The sequence below is a fragment of the Acyrthosiphon pisum genome, chromosome A1 (assembly GCF_005508785.2).
Source record: "Acyrthosiphon pisum isolate AL4f chromosome A1, pea_aphid_22Mar2018_4r6ur, whole genome shotgun sequence".
In the NCBI taxonomy this organism is placed as follows: domain Eukaryota; kingdom Metazoa; phylum Arthropoda; class Insecta; order Hemiptera; family Aphididae; genus Acyrthosiphon; species Acyrthosiphon pisum.
In genome coordinates, this window is record NC_042494.1 from 33,155,300 (window position 1) to 33,173,254 (window position 17,955).

Genomic DNA, 17,955 nt, shown 5'->3' on the forward strand with positions numbered 1-17,955 from the left:
ACTAATAACGACTGATAACTATATTACACAGTAGACATAGTGGCGGCCGGGTGTTAAGCATATTATGGTTTGGTGGATATAGCCCGCGCTGTGTGGGGGTCGTGGGTATGCATGCAGGAGATCTTTTGGTGGGACAATATAATATAATGTGTATATGTATATATAATATAATATACAAATACAATTTACATGTATACATATAATAAGTACCTATATATATCCCACCGGGATCGAACAATAACCAACAAAAATGTAAATCATATATAGGGATGACGTATGTATACACACACACACACACAAACAATAATATATAATATACCTATAATCCATAATATGATATTATATATTTTGGACGTAATAATATATACGCACAATATCGCACGCGTATACATGTCGCCTCGTCGCGGGACATATATTTATAAGTTATATAACTATATATATATATTATGTCGATATATACACGTACCTATATGCATGTATTATACATAATAATTTATGTGTGCGTGTGATACACTGCACGATATATACCTATACATATATAGTAGGTAAACGTTATATATATATATGTATAATACCTACAGTATACTTACACCGGTCCATATACAATATATAATATTATATAGACCGCGGGGAACTGGGTGGAGTTTGGCCGGGTAAACGCGGTCGGTGATTCGACGTGGCCCCCGCCGCCGACTTTACCCAGCGAGACGTGTACGTGTTATGATTATTACTATTATTATTATTATTATTATTATATCATTTCAGTATAATAGTCGCGGGTATATATATTATAGTGGTGCGTGTGTGCGCGCCTTATATACCTATATACAATATTATGTACTGTTCACCTGAAGTTATATTATATACACGCCCGCGAGTGTGTGCGTTATTGTTCCGCCAAAATACAAACGAACGCGATATTATATTAGGTATATATATATATATATAAAGTAATACAATGATAATAATAATATATAAAATTATATTTACAGTGTGTGTGTGTGTGTGTAGAGCCGTCGTGGAAGAGCTGCAGAGTACTGTAAGAATAAATATACGCGTGCCGGCGGGGCTGGACTTTGTGGCGCCGCGGGGAGGAGCCAAACCCGTCGCCGCGCCCGGTCGGGCTCGAGAGACTCGGCGTCGCCGTCCGGGTGTCGTTGTGTACGAGTAACCGCCGACAGTAACGATGAGTTTGCCCAGCGGTGTGGACATGACTGCTGCCCTCATGTCGCAGCATCCCGCTCTCGGAGGACTGTCTCCCGCGTTCTTCTTGCAACGAGCGTCCGAACGGTACCAGCGGACTCCCAAATGTGCCCGGTGCAGGAACCACGGAGTCGTGTCAGCCCTGAAGGTGAGTGTGTTTGTGTTATATATGTAATAATATATGGGTACTTAGGTATCGGTATAAACCCCGACTGCCGTTGCGGGGGCGAACACAGGAAAAAAAATAAATCGTTTGGGGAAGAGTGGTTTTAAACCCTCTCCGAGTTCGTGACGAACCGTTATACTTTAGATGCTGTGGGTAATATAAAGATATATTTTGGCTTAGTGCACATGTCATATATACCTATTACATATTATTATGAGTACCTACATAATTTTTCCGAAGAATAAGTATGTTTTTTAAATCTTATATGGTATGGGTTTGGCATATATACTAAATAAAGTATGAAATTCATTATGTTTTTGATCACACGTATTATACCCATACGCATGTTCATATTTGTATCAATGCACTATAAAATTGCTTTCGACATTTCAATTGAGTACTACAATGTTGGTACATATCATATTACAGTAGTTATAAATAAGAAAAAAACTATTTAAGTTTTAAAAACAAAGAAACTTCTATTGATGTTCCTGCGGAATAATTGCATACTAATTGTGACTTATAAAATTATAAATTATTATTTTTATACAATAAATTCTAACAACTATAACTTAAAAGCCATTGATAACGTATTATGCATATACATATATATAGTCTATATTGACTATATAAATATCTCTATAATTTAAATTGTCTATTTGTCATACATCGGATAACAACTTCACATAATGTACTATATAGTATTTACCACCTAATATTTTGTAAGATCTCGTATATGTATTCCCTAGGGATTGTTGTTGCACTCATAATACTATTACTCGTATACACTTACTTGCTCATAATTCACATATGATAAAAATTATTGGTCTTAAGACGATCACGCAGAAATATATCGCACAGAATATTTTTCCCTCTATTTTTATTTTATAATAATACATTTATTCAAATTCTAATGTTTGGAATTTTAGGAATACCAATAAGGACCATATTTTCAAATAGATTTTTAAAACATTTAAGTAGTGTCTAAACAAAAGATACAATAAAACTTTTTTTTTCAAATGAGAACCGCCCTCCTATTCGTAAATGTTTATGGCTATAATTTTTTAAATATATTAATTATAAATCGAAATTCGAATAAGTATTTTCTGAGGTGTTAAGCTTAAAGCCTTACTTGGGGTAATAGGCCAAAACCTACCTACGTGTTTAATAGGTTTAGAAAATAAAGAGGTTATTTATATTAATATTTTATGTAAAACCACTATTATAAAGTCTAAAGAAAAATATATTATCTGTTACTCTTATAGTACATAAAGTTTAATAACACAGGAACCATTGGTTCAAATTTCAATCTAAATACACCAACATTTTCAAAAAAATTATCTACAATACGTTATTACAGTGATAAAGAAAAATATAAATATAAATGTTCAGTATACTCGTTGAAGTTTATCAAACATTGAAGTATTTGAAAATATATATTATAACCTTTAAGTGCATCTAAAAATTACAATAATCAGAATTAAGAGATCAGCTTTACATAATATACTTTATTTAGTTTTGTTCTTATCACTTTTTTAGAGCCTCACTATTGAAATATAATAATCTTATGTTAACATTTCATAAATATTTCATTAACAGTATATTTATATTTTATATATAATATATATAAGGTCCTATGCATATAATAAATTATAAATGTAGTAAATATAATACATACGAACATAAATGTACATCTTAACAATATATGTACAAGTATTCTTCTCGGAGTTAGATCTTACATATCAAGTAACACTTATAATAGGTATACCTACCTAAGTTAAAAAATAAAAAATAAATTGATTTTATACCTTATAATAGTAATATCTAAATATTAATAACTAATTTAGTTTTGATATTGCACTACTGAGCCTAACGTAAATCAAATTAACTAATTTTTATATAGTTTTAAGTTGGCAGTTATGTTATAAATTACAATGTATAATGTTAGTGCACGTGTCGTAAGCTGCATCACATTTATTTGACCACGTTGTGGACGTTGATCTACCATCATTTAATAAATCAATAATCATAACTAATAAAATAGAAAATATTACAAAGATTATAAATTATAAATGAATAATTAAAAAAAAAAAAGTATGATTTAAGTAATTTGTTAATTAATATGTATTTAATTACTCAAATAAAATGAAACGAAATATCCCACGAATCTTTCATATTTTATCAACATTGATAGACAAGACATATTTAAATAAATCTCTTATGGTTATAATACATAGGAGTATATGATTCATTTAGGTACTCAATACTCATATTGGTACTTTTCTACTATATACCTAAGAGAAAAATTCAAAAGCAGCTCTTTAACGTGAATAAAAATCCACGTACGACGCACATGAATTTAATTTCACTTTCATTAATGCTTATATAATTTAATTTAAAGAATGCTTGTTTAAATTCGTTGAAACTATACTTCGTTATTTCCCGAGTTTTTGTTTAACAGCTGTATAATAATTTGAAGTTGTAAATCATTTCTTTATATACACCTATGAATTTAATCTATACATATAAAATCCAAATACTACTTAGTCACTGATCGCTGTAACTCAAAAATTACGCAACGTACGAACTTGAAATTTGGAAAAGAGGTTCTTCTTATATTTTCACCGTGCAATAAGAAAGGATTTGCTGAAATTCAAATTTTAAAGAGGGATATTGAGGTTCACGATGGAAATTGGAAATTTTATTTTTATTTATTAATAGTGGCCATTGGTTACAGTTTACAGTAGAAATTAGTATTTAGTTATTATTGGTTATTCGGGCAGATCAAGTAAAAGCTTGTATCAAATTAAATTATTGAACATCGCCTACCAGGGTGGCTGAGTTGCACTTACTGCAGCAAGTTACACCCAAAAAAAGTTGAACAATCATAATTTTTTAAGAGTTGCTATTTTTACGGGCAACGAAGTGCACGGGTTCAGCTAGTATAATAATATAAGTACATTTAATTATATTGTTAAAACATATTTGGTTGACCTATTAAACATTAAACGTGTGGCAATTAGACGTAACACAACTTGTAAAACTACATATTATACTGTCACAACAATTTACAAGCCAACATGGTTTTGTACATTTACTGTCTTGAAAAGCACTGAGGTCTGAGACTATAGGTTAGGTACCCTTATTTGTAAGAACGCCTATAAAAAACTTGCTTATTTTTGTACTTACACAATTAATTGACATTGATATTTTGTTTAAATGTATAACTATTAGAAGGTATGCTGTAGAATCATTCATTGGAACAGATATTAAATATCTGTTGAAATTTTATATACAGATTATTTACTTACACTCTAAATATGGTAAATAGCAATATTACTAATATGCTATAATATTATGAACATACACACAGTAACTATTCATTTTCACGTTAAAAATAAGTAACTTTGTTTTATCTTGCTTATACAAATTATGTAAATACCAATATATAAATATATTAAAATTAATAATTTTTATTTTGTTTGCGTATTGCGTACACTGTTGCAGAATATTAATGAGAATTCAGTTTTCCCGTAAACATTGATAAAACTTGTATTTTGCCTCAATACAGCAACAACCGTTTTATGTTATGACGTTATGTAATTATTTACAGTGAAGACTATGAATATAATAATTTAACATGATGTATTAAATTCAAATAATTGTAATATTAACTCGTCTAAAATAAATAAATATTTTTACGTTTTATTTGATTTGGTTTTAAGTAAAATAAATAAATTTTATTGTATATTTTATACTTGGCGTGTAAATTAGTTAAGATTTACCTACATCTGAATTTTTGTTCGTGTTAAGTTCATATTACAATTATATGTTAAATAGCCAAAATTAACATTTTAATGAACGATAAATATTGTTAAAATTTTAATTAAATGTACTTTTAAGTGAGAAATTGATAAATCTTCTATTGCTTTAATTACACTGTAATTATTTAAGTAACGTACCTATGCTTTATTTATTATTTATTATTGACCTAAAAAGCGTATTCCACTTCAGTACATTTTCTGCATTCGCTGAAGAATTAAAAATGTATATAGTTATAAATTCATTGAATAATTGTGAGAAGTGGCAAATTCAATTTGTTCGTTTTTCTAATTGGTGTATTGAGGTATGTTTAAAAATGTATGTAGATAAATGAACCAACCCAGTACTATGATATTTTACACGTAGGTATATTCATAATCGTTATTAAATCAAAAAATATAAATTATTTCATATTTATAATCAAATAATAATACTTAAATTATTACTAATATTTATGCATATAAAAATTAAATATGCGTGTACAATATGTACTTACATAATTAATAATAATTTACTCTCTCTTTATACATATATAATATATATAGTTACAACATGTATAATGGTACATAATATAATATTTATTATGCATAACGCTCTCATGAATATGAATGAATGTTGGTTTTTAACCAAAAATAAGGAGTTACAAAACATTATTAATATGGTTGCTATTTTCTAAGTTTCTCTCATTCGTAGTTATTCCAAATGTTTAACTACTAGTGTTATATTTAAAAAATATATTATTATATGCCATTACTCACTGAACTAATATTGATTTAACTTTCAGTGCAACTATTTAAAGGTCATATAATATAATAATATTGCAAAACTTATGTTTACTATTGATTATTAGTTCGCAGATGTATTTGATTAGTAAAACAAATAATTATTATAATAAATTTGAATACTATTAATTGTGTAACTATGTAAGTAATTACTAGGTATAAAAATCTAGTAACCTAGGTATAAAAACTAGGTATTAAACTGACTTTAATCGTGCGTATACATCATAACTCATAAGATTTAGATAGTAAGTAGGTAGGTACCTATAAATGTCGAAAATTCAAAATTGTAGTTTATTCAATTGTTTTTTGACATTTTATCAAACTCATATTTTTACTGTTGTAGTATACCTAAGGGCTAAGTTACATGTAGTGTACCTTATATATTCTTGATATAAGCTTATTTATACTTTTAAGTGGTTCAATTATTAAATAAAGTTGTGTATTATTATGTCTGATATAGCTATGAATTATAAATATTATTAAATTGTTATTTAGGGACATAAACGCTACTGTCGTTGGAGAGATTGTGCCTGCGCAAAATGTACTTTGATAGCAGAAAGACAGAGAGTTATGGCCGCCCAAGTAGCTCTACGACGGCAACAGGCTCAAGAGGAAAACGAGGCCAGGGAACTAGGATTGATATACCCACCACCATCGTCATCATCTTCGGCTGCTGCTAGATCAAGTCCAGGTATATTCATACTGCAATATTATAACATTCTTAACCGAATTCCACACTCATTAATAGGTATAGAAGTTTATTGAATTGATTAACTATGTATTATTACATTACCAACTTACCTAGTAAATAATAATATTTGTAAATTCTATGAATGTTTAGCCGTTTTGATATGCACTTCTAATAATCAATCTATTATATCACGCAAAATAATCAGTCAAAATTATATTAAATAAGCTAATGATAGATCATGGATACAATATAATTTCCACCAATAGTTTAAATAGCTCAGTATAATATTATATTGAACGTATGTAACTACTAAAATACGAAATTAAGAAAACAATAACGTGCTTACTTATTTGTGCGCTTGACATTCTTTTAACATATATTTTAATGGGCAAAATACGTCAGTATTAATAATAGTCTATATTACTATGATATAAGTATACATAACTATGATAACTATAATAACTATGATAACTTGAATATAGAAACTGTTAAGTACCTACTATAAATTTAAAAATAATAAAAAGAGTGAAAGTTTCATAATATTTCAAATTTAACACAATATAATAATTATGTACAACAGTTGGCCCAAATTCGAAATTTCTAGCCACATTACCTACCTACCTATGATATACACATTACGCACAACTACTGTCGGATGAAGGAATATAATATTTTACTATTTAATTGACGCAAGACGGGTAGACCGATGACGTCTGCGATAATATTTTATGTTGCCAACCGAAGGAAATATATAATTATTATTATTATGGGCTGCCATCGATAGCTAGGGTGATGATGAAAACAGAAGACCCTGTTTATGACTGTGCGTGATGTATATATGGACGTACACACGCCGCACACATAATAACCACTAGTAACATTATCCGAATTCCTCTTTTATTGCCGCAGAATTCTTCTTGACCTCAATTGCTTGCATTATTATATTAAGTATATTATATACGATTTCCAACTCACCCCTAATCGTCTTCATTGTTTGGGGCATATTATTATATAGGTGTGTGTACGTATATATATCATATTTATTTATACGTGTATGTGTGTGCATATTATATTATATTTTATAGGGAAGGGTGTTTCTTATTAGAGCCGCGTTGTATGTGTACGTTCACAATGGTGGCTAAGAGGTTATTATAAAACAACGCACACACAACTTAAACACAACTACCAATTAACCTCTACTCTTTACCCTCCTTAACTCACTTTAAACTTTTTGTTAAACAGATAACATTGTATGAATATTCCAAAGACGCGGTTTTACACAATGTTATCTTACGAGTTTAAACGCTTGAGCAGTTATCCGTGGGGTGGAAAGGATTTGCAAAAAGTGGTAGCTGAGTAATTGCTTTTACAGATTCAAATTTTGGCTTGCCGCAGATATTATACGATAAAACAATAATATCATTTGAAATTCACTTGGTCGTCACAATATCAGCTACCCACTGTATTCTTCGCTGAGATAGTGTTTTTTCCTAGTCAATTATTAAATTAAAAATAAACGAATACAAACCGCCGTACAATTAAACAAAAGACGGTGAACAATTTAAACGTATATATTATATTACTTGAGCGGTTGAATATGCCAAGGGTGGCGTTATGTTTTTTTACGTTAAAAGAGCAGTTGCTTAGGGTTAAAAATCGCAGCTTAATAGAAATACTCACGACTTCATGATGCTATCTCGATTTATTGTTGTTTAAATTATTACTTAGAGACTAGAGTGCACTTGAAAACGGTACATATATTGCAATTAAAATAAAATAATAAGCTAGGTATAATATATAAGTACTTACCCATAAAGTTGTTTGAAACTATATTAACGATATTTCTGTACAATTATATATTTTGTTAATCTTACTATGATGTATACTTAAAGTTATAATAGAACATTTTTACTTCACGTAAAGTTTATTTTTTTTAATTATCAGCATATCTCTAAAATTAACATACGAGAATATTTCATTAGAAAAAGTTAAAAAAAAAAATAATAATGAAGTATAAAATAATGATTTTCACATAACATTTGAAAAATTATGCATCAAAATATACTTTTATTTTAGTATTTTCTTTTTCTATTTTTATTTTTTATTTGTAATTTTTTTTCTCTGATAACTCAAATAAATATGTATACGATAGATGTATATACAGTACAATAATATATAACTTTTAGGATTGGGTTTTTATAATTGAATGCACTTTTTTTCTTTTTAACTTGGTCCCTTAAACACTATACACAGCAGTGGTAATAATACAAATATAGTTCATATAGAAACCGTTTTTAACAAAATAAAAACTTTCAACTTTCAAGTGCGCGTTAAACTCGTTAAGCGTACAGTTAACTTACCTCCCTATATAATAATATAATAATAACAATTCTGTAGTCTCGATGGTACAATATATATATATACCTATAATATAATAATACATGGTAGGATTATAGGAAGTTGGGTAATTGGTTATATGGTCGTGATATATTATAATATTATGTTATAGTTCTGCGTAAACAATTGTACAGCGTCGAGTGTCCCCCGAACGCCTGTGTACATATTATGTATGTATATTTAAGTATATGCACATTGTAGGTACATAAGCTGTTGTGACTTACTGACTTAATATGCATATGTTTATGATATTATATATATATATATATATATATATATGTACACTGTGGTAGTTCACCTACATAATTAATATACTCCACTATATAATATATTATATAGGTACATATGCATATTATATTATTTGGTTGTGCAGAAAACAACTGCGGCGCAGGTACCCATTATATATTTTAAACGTTTCAATAATAACGAAATCCCGCAGGCGAGTTTGTACAATAGAGATTTTGTATATTGTAATGTGCTAGGGCGATTCACTCCGCACTTATGCGGTGTACTGCACCCGTGGCAAAGAGGGTTGTCGGGCTTTTAAGAGCGCGATCGCCATACTAGACATATTATTATATTATAATCCCGCCACCCCCGCGTTAGTTTAAATGCTCTCTCTCTCTCTCTCTCTCACTCTTTCTTTCTCTCTCAATCTCTCACCCCCCCCCCACCCCGTCCGTCTGTCCATCTCTAACCCTCTTCCGCGCCCCGTCGATGTGTTATTTTTTCAGCCGTAAAAAAATAATTGCCGCATTTCATATACACTATACAACCTATGTACATACTTTAATATGCATATACATGATTATACACTCGAATATCTTCGACGAACGTTGTATTATTAAACATTTTTTTCCACCACGTACGCACGCACAATAAAATAAAAACCTCGAAACGTTACGTATTATTATTATTATAAATTTTTTTTATACCATTTGCCAATGATATTATAATTTTATAATACACATTACACATATACAAATCTAACAAACACGTGATTAACGATTCGTCAATAATAATTATTATTTACTATATTATAGTATTGTATATACAATATACGCTTATACCTTAGACTTTTATAAATACGTTATATTCGTTCGTACTGACATTATTGTGTTATGTGTATACGTATACTTTATTTTTTAAGTGTTTCTACAAGCATAATATTTTGTTAACACAGGAACAATAATTAATTAATATAAAAATAATTATATAATATTACGTCCAATATACGCCACGTGCTCTTGGCACATAATAATAACTTTGCACTTTCCATACGGATTTTTGCTCAAATATTCATTTGCACTTTCGTATTTATACTTATACGCCACTGAACTGTTTAATCGAACGATTTCGATATTTGCCCGATTTTAGACGAAAAAAGAGCGCGCCTCAGTTCTGAAGAATCCATTAATGCAAAACATGACCAAACAATCGGCACACAAGATCAAAACACACGAAGCCGCTCGTCCAGCGTGTCGCCGAACGCTCCGACCCAAGTAACGTCCACACAGTTTGCCGCCAAATTCAACAGTCCGACGAGATCGGAGGTAAGTTCGATTTTTCTCTAAAGTATAATAATATTTTCTCACACTGCATTGGACTCATGGGACCGCATATATTATAACGTTGTTGTGATCAATCGACACACAGTCGATTATGGGGCTGGTTTTATTTCATAGGTTTAGCCTCCTCAAATTATAATATGTTATTCATAAACATTAAAAACCAAACATAATACCCATATTTACGAGTTGAATCTTTGTTTTTTATTATAACTCTTTCACGTACAATAATTATTAAAATATACATTGCCTATTCCGATTTTTTGTATTTGGTGATGTGTGCTATAATGTAAAATAATATTACATTTATAACTCCGATGATGCACACTTGGGAAAATAATCGATCTTGTCTTGCCGATTCATCTCGTAGTCACACCGGCTATATATTTACACGATTATAGGTACGATATACGCAATATATTATGATGCATAAGTGCATAACCATGATAATATTATGTGCATGCACGAGGGAGAGAATGAGATGAATCTCAGTTAAGATCTGCAATTCTAAATAACTTCTATGTTTCAGTATTCCCATGATATATTTATGTTATAATATATTACACAACAATACTACAATAATACTTATATCGATTTGACGTGACGATTTATTTACGCTTACTCACCCTGTCTACATTATCTATATAATATATACCTATACCTATATATATATGATACAATAGGTGGAGAGCAACGAGAGCAGCAACGAAGCTGCCCCGGAAAACCTTTCGCTGCCCAAACGGAGAGACTCCAGTTCGCCGACCGAACCCGACCGCTCCCGGTTGCCGTCGAACTATCCAAATTTCTCCAGTTTTTTGGAAACTAGCGCCGCGGCCGCCGCAGCCGCAGCCGCCGGAGTCAACTCTGCCGGACGGTCAGCTGTCGATGTGCTCAGGCGCGTTTTTCCATACAAGAGACGAGTGGACATTGAAAACGTGCTGCAGAGGTGCAACGGTGACGTATTGCACGCAATCGAACTCATGGTAAGTACCACACGTACATTATAATAATATGTAAGTACTAGGCAGACGGCCGTTATGACCGAAATCATAATTTGACTTTAAGGATTCGATTAGGTTATATTGTATAGTCAGATTGAAAACATTTGGAAAATCAAAACCTTAACGCCAAAATGGCTGCAGTAGTATATACTTAACCGACCGTCGACGATTCACATACCATGAACACTTTCTAAGCATACGACATGAGATGTATGAATTGTAACTTAAGGAGAAATATACATATATACAGTATAGTATTAATAGAGACATACGTAAAATTGAAATGTATAAATTTTTAAGTATTTATTAATTGTATATTGTATTTAACAGATCATGTTTTTGATATTATTACAACATTATTAAGCTTTTTATAAATTGCATCCACGATCGTTAAACATTTACGTTTCGGCATATTGATCAAAATAATATATTTATGCAAAACGTTTGGGTGTTGTTCGATTTCATCTGAAGCTGTTCAGACTATAGACGTATTTAATACTATAACTATAATAGTTGACCATAATATCGGCGACTGAAACATATTATAATATAATAGTATATTGTATATTAAATATTAATATACGAAAACATAAATAACGGCGTTAATCGAACAGGATTTTTGGAGAAGAACGTATGCATACCATACATATGCATGGGAAATGTGCTTTATATACCCAGACAGCATTGTGTAATGATAATATTATAATATTATTCGTGATTATAATGTTCTAATAATATTTTTTAACAAAATATTGCTGTCTGGGTAAATATTATTTAAACCTGTGAAGTAAAATCATGAACTTGTTTTACTGTCCAAATTTTAATTTATCATCATATCTAAGAGGATGCCCATTAGAAAATGTCAAAAATATATCTTACCATTCATTGCAGTGACAAAGTCATTTTTCATTTAACAGTGGACCATGGTGTACCTTCGGTGGCCGTTATTCCCTACTTATACTTTTACTTTCAACTGAAATATACAAATAACAATAATATAATATCAAATGATCAAACATCTGATTATGCACCAACGATGGTGGTGATTATGGCGTCTTACCGTCTTAACAGCTCTTGTCCTATCGCGGTGCACACGCGTACGCGAGAACCCGATTTTCGACGCTTACTCGAGCATATTATCATTATTATATTTCGTGGTGTAGTCGGGTTTTCAAAAAGTCCCCGCTCGTACCCTTTATACGTATACGTACACGTCACAATGTGATATATTATTTGTATTGTCAATTCGTATATATACGCGTACCCATACGGTTTATTTTTTTTCGTGCACGACACAATAATATTATAATGATGTTAAAAAATAAAACGCATTTAGGGTCGATCCCTTTTGACGCGCGGCCATATTGTAAAAATATTTGTTCCTATATATTATAATGTGTAGACTATACCGCAGTATGTACATAATATTATAATATTGTATTATTATTGTTGTCTTTGTATCCACTCGTCGTATGAGAATACACTGTAGTGTCGAGCGCACACCCATTCGTAAATAAGAATGAAAATAGTTATATGCATCACGGCCTGTAGCTATGATTATTATTTATAGTTATTATTGGTATTTTTTAAATGATTTTGTCCCGGTACTAAATGCGCTAAAAAATGTATCAATATTTAATTTAATTTTTTTTTCTTATTTAATACTTCGGCTACTTAGCCATTCGTGTATGTAGTATGTACATTTAAAGAAATTACATTACATTCATATTAAATTGCTTGACTTTGATTTTTTAAGAAACAAAAGTAGGTTCATTACATATTGAAGGTTGGGTCCTAGGTAGGGATTGACTGATTTGCTCGGCGGTCGGAGATTCGTTGTGGTAATTTTCGAATTTTTGACATCCTGTGAAAATGCGGTTAACCGTCAGGGGAATTTTTGTTTTTATATTGTTTACGACCGTGCTCACCTTTAAAATTGTAAATAACAATAACAGTAAACATATTATAGTATAACTAATATTGTACTATTCATTTCTCATAATTTTATAATTTATCAGCTTTAAAACCACTTCACAATAATTATAAGACATACATAGCACACAGCAGTATTGGGACTATTGATATTAAACATTATACATATTATGAATACTGTATTCCTATCTTCACTATTCTAACAAACTCAGGTACATATTTAGGATAGGTACAAGTGTACAACATAACGGGGGGAGAAACTATAGTAGAAGCTTTTGAGTGATAAAGAAACTAAAATTTAAACAAGAGAGTAAAGAAATGTAACGGTGTCGCGGTTAGGAATAGGGTAATCGATAGCGGCCACATCTGAGTTTTTTAGAGTTGTGGGTGGATGGGCAATAATTTAGTAATGACTAGGTAGTATTTTAGTATTTAATACGACAAGCTATTAAAAAATAATGTATGACAGTTTTTATACAACTGCAGGCTATTAAATATTAAACAATTTAAAAAAAAAATAATATGACAGTAAATACCTTTATCGGGTTTTGGGAGGGTAAGTGGGTGAATATTAGATTCACTTATCAAAAATTGTCGACGTCGCGTCGTCATGCTACATACGGTTAACAATAGTATCAGTTGAGTGTTGGTTCATAGATTTCAAATTTGTATACGATGCTGTAGTCATAACTCACGAGTTTAATATCAATGGCTAAAAATAGCTCTCTCTCTCTCTCTCTCTCTCTCTCACACACACACACACACACACACACACACACACACACGCATACACACATACAAACACCCCTACCCACAGTTAGTGCCAATAGGCATTTAACATTTATTATACGATATGCCGATCTCATGCATAACACAACCCGCACGTCACGTGTTTCAGATGTGTTCGTCGGATCAACTGCCAACTATGGGACATCCATCGCTCATGGACTCGCACTCAGCGTTCTCGCCCATGTCCGCAGCCGCGGCCACGGTGTGCACGGCCGCGGCCGCGATGACGTCGTTCCATCACCACCACCACCAGCAGCAGCAACAGCAGCAGCAACAACAGCAGCAACAGCAGGCACCGCGTTTTCTCACCGCGCCGATTCACCACTATCTGCAGCCGCAACTGCATCACCTCACCTCCGTTCACCCGCACGCCATGACCTACCAGTCGCACCACCTGAACCAGGCGGCGACGTCACCGCGGTCACCGTCGCCCGGTTCCGACAAGACGTCGTACTCGGATTGATGAAAACGCATCGCAGCGCCGCATCCCGCACCCATCCACGCACAGCCATTCATCCATCCATATATCCATCTGACCACCTATCCATCGATCGTGACCATTGCGTAGAGCAATGATATGACAACTATACAGGCCTGTATGTTTTTTTGATCGAAAACAAAAAAAAAAAAATTATATTTTGAGGGTGAATATGATATGAGGGGGAAGCCTCGGGGAATTTACCTCTTCTTCCTCCTGCTGCCGCTCATCCTCTTCCTTTTCCATCTCATTGCGTATATACTTGAGAGTAATTAATGACGTACAATATGCGGATTATTTGTCATTTTATCGTTTTATTTGATTTAACGATATTTATATATTTATGAAATAACCAAGTTGTTTAATATTGGACGGCGCAAGTGTATAGACGGCGTAATAAACGACTAACTGTTGTAGGGGGTGAACGCGAGCGATTATGCTGAGTTGTTCGAGTATTGCGTAAAAAACAATTACGATTTCTGAATTTCAACACGTGTGGATCTTCCTCGAGTACCTACTTATATATATATATATATATATATATATATATATTATACAATACATACATAATTATATTTCGTTTTGTAAGATACATTTTCTAACAAAAGTTATTACATTTTTATAATAATTATGTGTACCTATACTGCATTACATATTTACATATAGGTACGATTGCTTTAAGAAAAAAATCGTTTTTAGAGTTTTAGTGTAATTATATACAATGTAAAGAGAAAGAAATCAGCTGAATGACTGTATGTAAATATTAGAAAACAAGTTATAGCGTTAAATTGAAATGTATTTGAATAATTTAAAATGTTCCCCATTATCTCTTTATAAGATAATTCTTTCAAATAGTTATTATTAAATATACTATAATTATATATACTTAATATAAAATATAATATTATGTACATTGTACAGTCATATTATTTTATATTATACCTAATTTGCTATACACATACACGCGCTTGCAGTTCATTTTTCAACTCCATATTGTTTGTGTATTGTGTGTATAACATGTAACTATACGTACAGACGTACAGTATTATTTAATATCAATGCACAGAATTGATGTGTCAACTGTAAATAATAATGATATAAAACTCAATATAATTAATATTATATGTATACATTTAATATTATTTTAAGCGCCTATTATTATTATAAATGTGTTCGGAATTTAGCCGTAGCACTTAAACATATTATTATTATTATTATTATTATTATTATTATGTATTATTATTATAGGATTCTACTATTTCTACGTTATTTTTTTTTTATTTAACGAATACAAATGTTTGCTTATACTGTGTCTAAAAACTGTTTTAAAATTTAAATAAAATGTAGTATTGACTATTGGATGTTTTTTCGTTCGTTCGTCCCGCATTTGAAATCTGATTCAACAGGAGTGTAACACCGGTCGAATAAACGTTTTTCTCTTTATATTGGTTTACAGCTACCCCGCTCATCATGTTATTATTGTTCAGTAGGTACATATGTGTTGTACACAAGTAATCGTACACCGACATTTTGAGTGTGTCGCAAATCATCAAAATATATACAACACTTAAATACGACAGACACGTTATTAAACGGGATAACTGATACAGAAACGTTTTTTTATAGCAAACATTCAAATATCAATTTGAAAAAAAAGCGTAACAAAATATTGAAAAAGCGTCATTTAAATTTTCAAAACGAAAAAACCATCTATCAAATACTGAGAGTTTAAAAGTTTATTTTTAATATCATAATATCATAGTGTGTGCGTATTATTCATCTGGATGTTTTGTTCAAAATAAAAGTCGAGTGAAAATAATTCAGTGACGTTGCCAAAGAACGGGGCAGCTGCATTATATGCATAATGAGGACACGTGCTCATTTCAAATTTTAGGTTTTCATCAGTCATCACAATATTATATCGTCATGACGTCACACAATGGTTGACGTTGACGATAGTTTCCGAAATACATTCGGTTATAAATATTATATCGTGTTTTATAATAATTAATTTAAAATTATAAAGTGTATTCATAAGTGCGCCAGCACAGGGTGTAATCAGAATAGGTTGTTGACTACTTTGTAAACTTTTTTTCCAGGTTAACACGATTATTTAGATATAATGTGTATAAAAAATAAAACCATATTATTTCATTGTATATAGGTACTATTATAATATTAACCGTGGAGGTGTTAACGTTTGAAGTAGAAAAAATATACCAGTTATAAATTATAATACCTAATATATCATATTTTATGTCCAAATATTATTTGTACGTAGAATGCGAATAGTTACTACTATTATAGACACATAATATAGTATCGTATGGTTTACAATAACTGTAAGTTTGTAAGCAATAATGTTATTTCATAATACATTTCAGGGATTATACCAGTGATTAGAGTAAGCCAGCTAAGTTATAGGCGCAACTAGGTTTAAAATTCTATGGAGGCTACAGCCCACCTAACAAAACTATTAATTTAAAAATAACCCATAGAAGAACGCTTATGTCTAAATAAATGAGGAATATTTATGGGGGGGGGGCTAAATCTTAGTCGGAGGATAATCCCCCCTAAACCCCCTCCTAGTTGTTACACTGCACCTAACCAGGTGACCTAGTAACGTGAGTGTTTGATTGTAAAGGCGATAGAAGTACTGTTACCACCTCGACTACTATCTACATCAGTAGAATAGTTTTCAGAATAGAACTTTAAAGTTTAAATAATAAAGTACTAAAGATTAAACTAGAATATTTAAATATGATCTGACAATCCTGATAATAATGTCTGCGTACGAGTATGTCAAAAGTGTCTATCCCGATTCGTCTAAGACTGAAAACACAGTAAGCGCTGTAATGCTGTATATGTTATTTAAACTAAAATGTTCAATGCCGACGCCTGACACTAGTTAAAAACCAAGCAAAATAACAATTTTAATATAATTGTAAGCGATTTAAAAATAACTTAATACAATACTTATGTTTACAAAACAATGGTTTTCTATGAGGTGTTTTAACCAGGAAATGCCTGAACAATTATTATTATGATAATACAAATGGTAGGTGGTTATATTATAACATATAATTTACATCCATTTTATTCAAAATTAGGTTACTGTCTTAGGAC

General features: G+C 31.1%; 1 protein-coding gene across 1 annotated transcript; it reads left to right on the plus strand.

The window, feature by feature from the left end:
* Positions 1 to 1,073: 1,073 nt before the first annotated feature.
* Positions 1,074 to 16,421, plus strand: LOC100163006 (doublesex- and mab-3-related transcription factor A2). Its single transcript, XM_001949304.5, has 5 exons — positions 1,074 to 1,351; positions 6,469 to 6,664; positions 10,439 to 10,614; positions 11,313 to 11,612; positions 14,461 to 16,421. The coding sequence occupies exons 1-5, from the start codon at positions 1,187 to 1,189 to the stop codon at positions 14,812 to 14,814; spliced, it is 1,191 nt and encodes a 396-aa protein (XP_001949339.2). The 5' UTR covers positions 1,074 to 1,186; the 3' UTR covers positions 14,815 to 16,421.
* Positions 16,422 to 17,955: the final 1,534 nt, after the last annotated feature.

Coding starts and splice junctions, on each gene's coding strand:
- LOC100163006 (XM_001949304.5), top strand. CDS start 1,187: ATGAGTTTGCCCAGCGGTGTGGACATGACTGCTGCCCTCATGTCGCAG. Junction 10,615..11,312: donor ACAGTCCGACGAGATCGGAG/GTAAGTTCGATT, acceptor ATGATACAATAG/GTGGAGAGCAACGAGAGCAG. Junction 11,613..14,460: donor TGCACGCAATCGAACTCATG/GTAAGTACCACA, acceptor CACGTGTTTCAG/ATGTGTTCGTCGGATCAACT.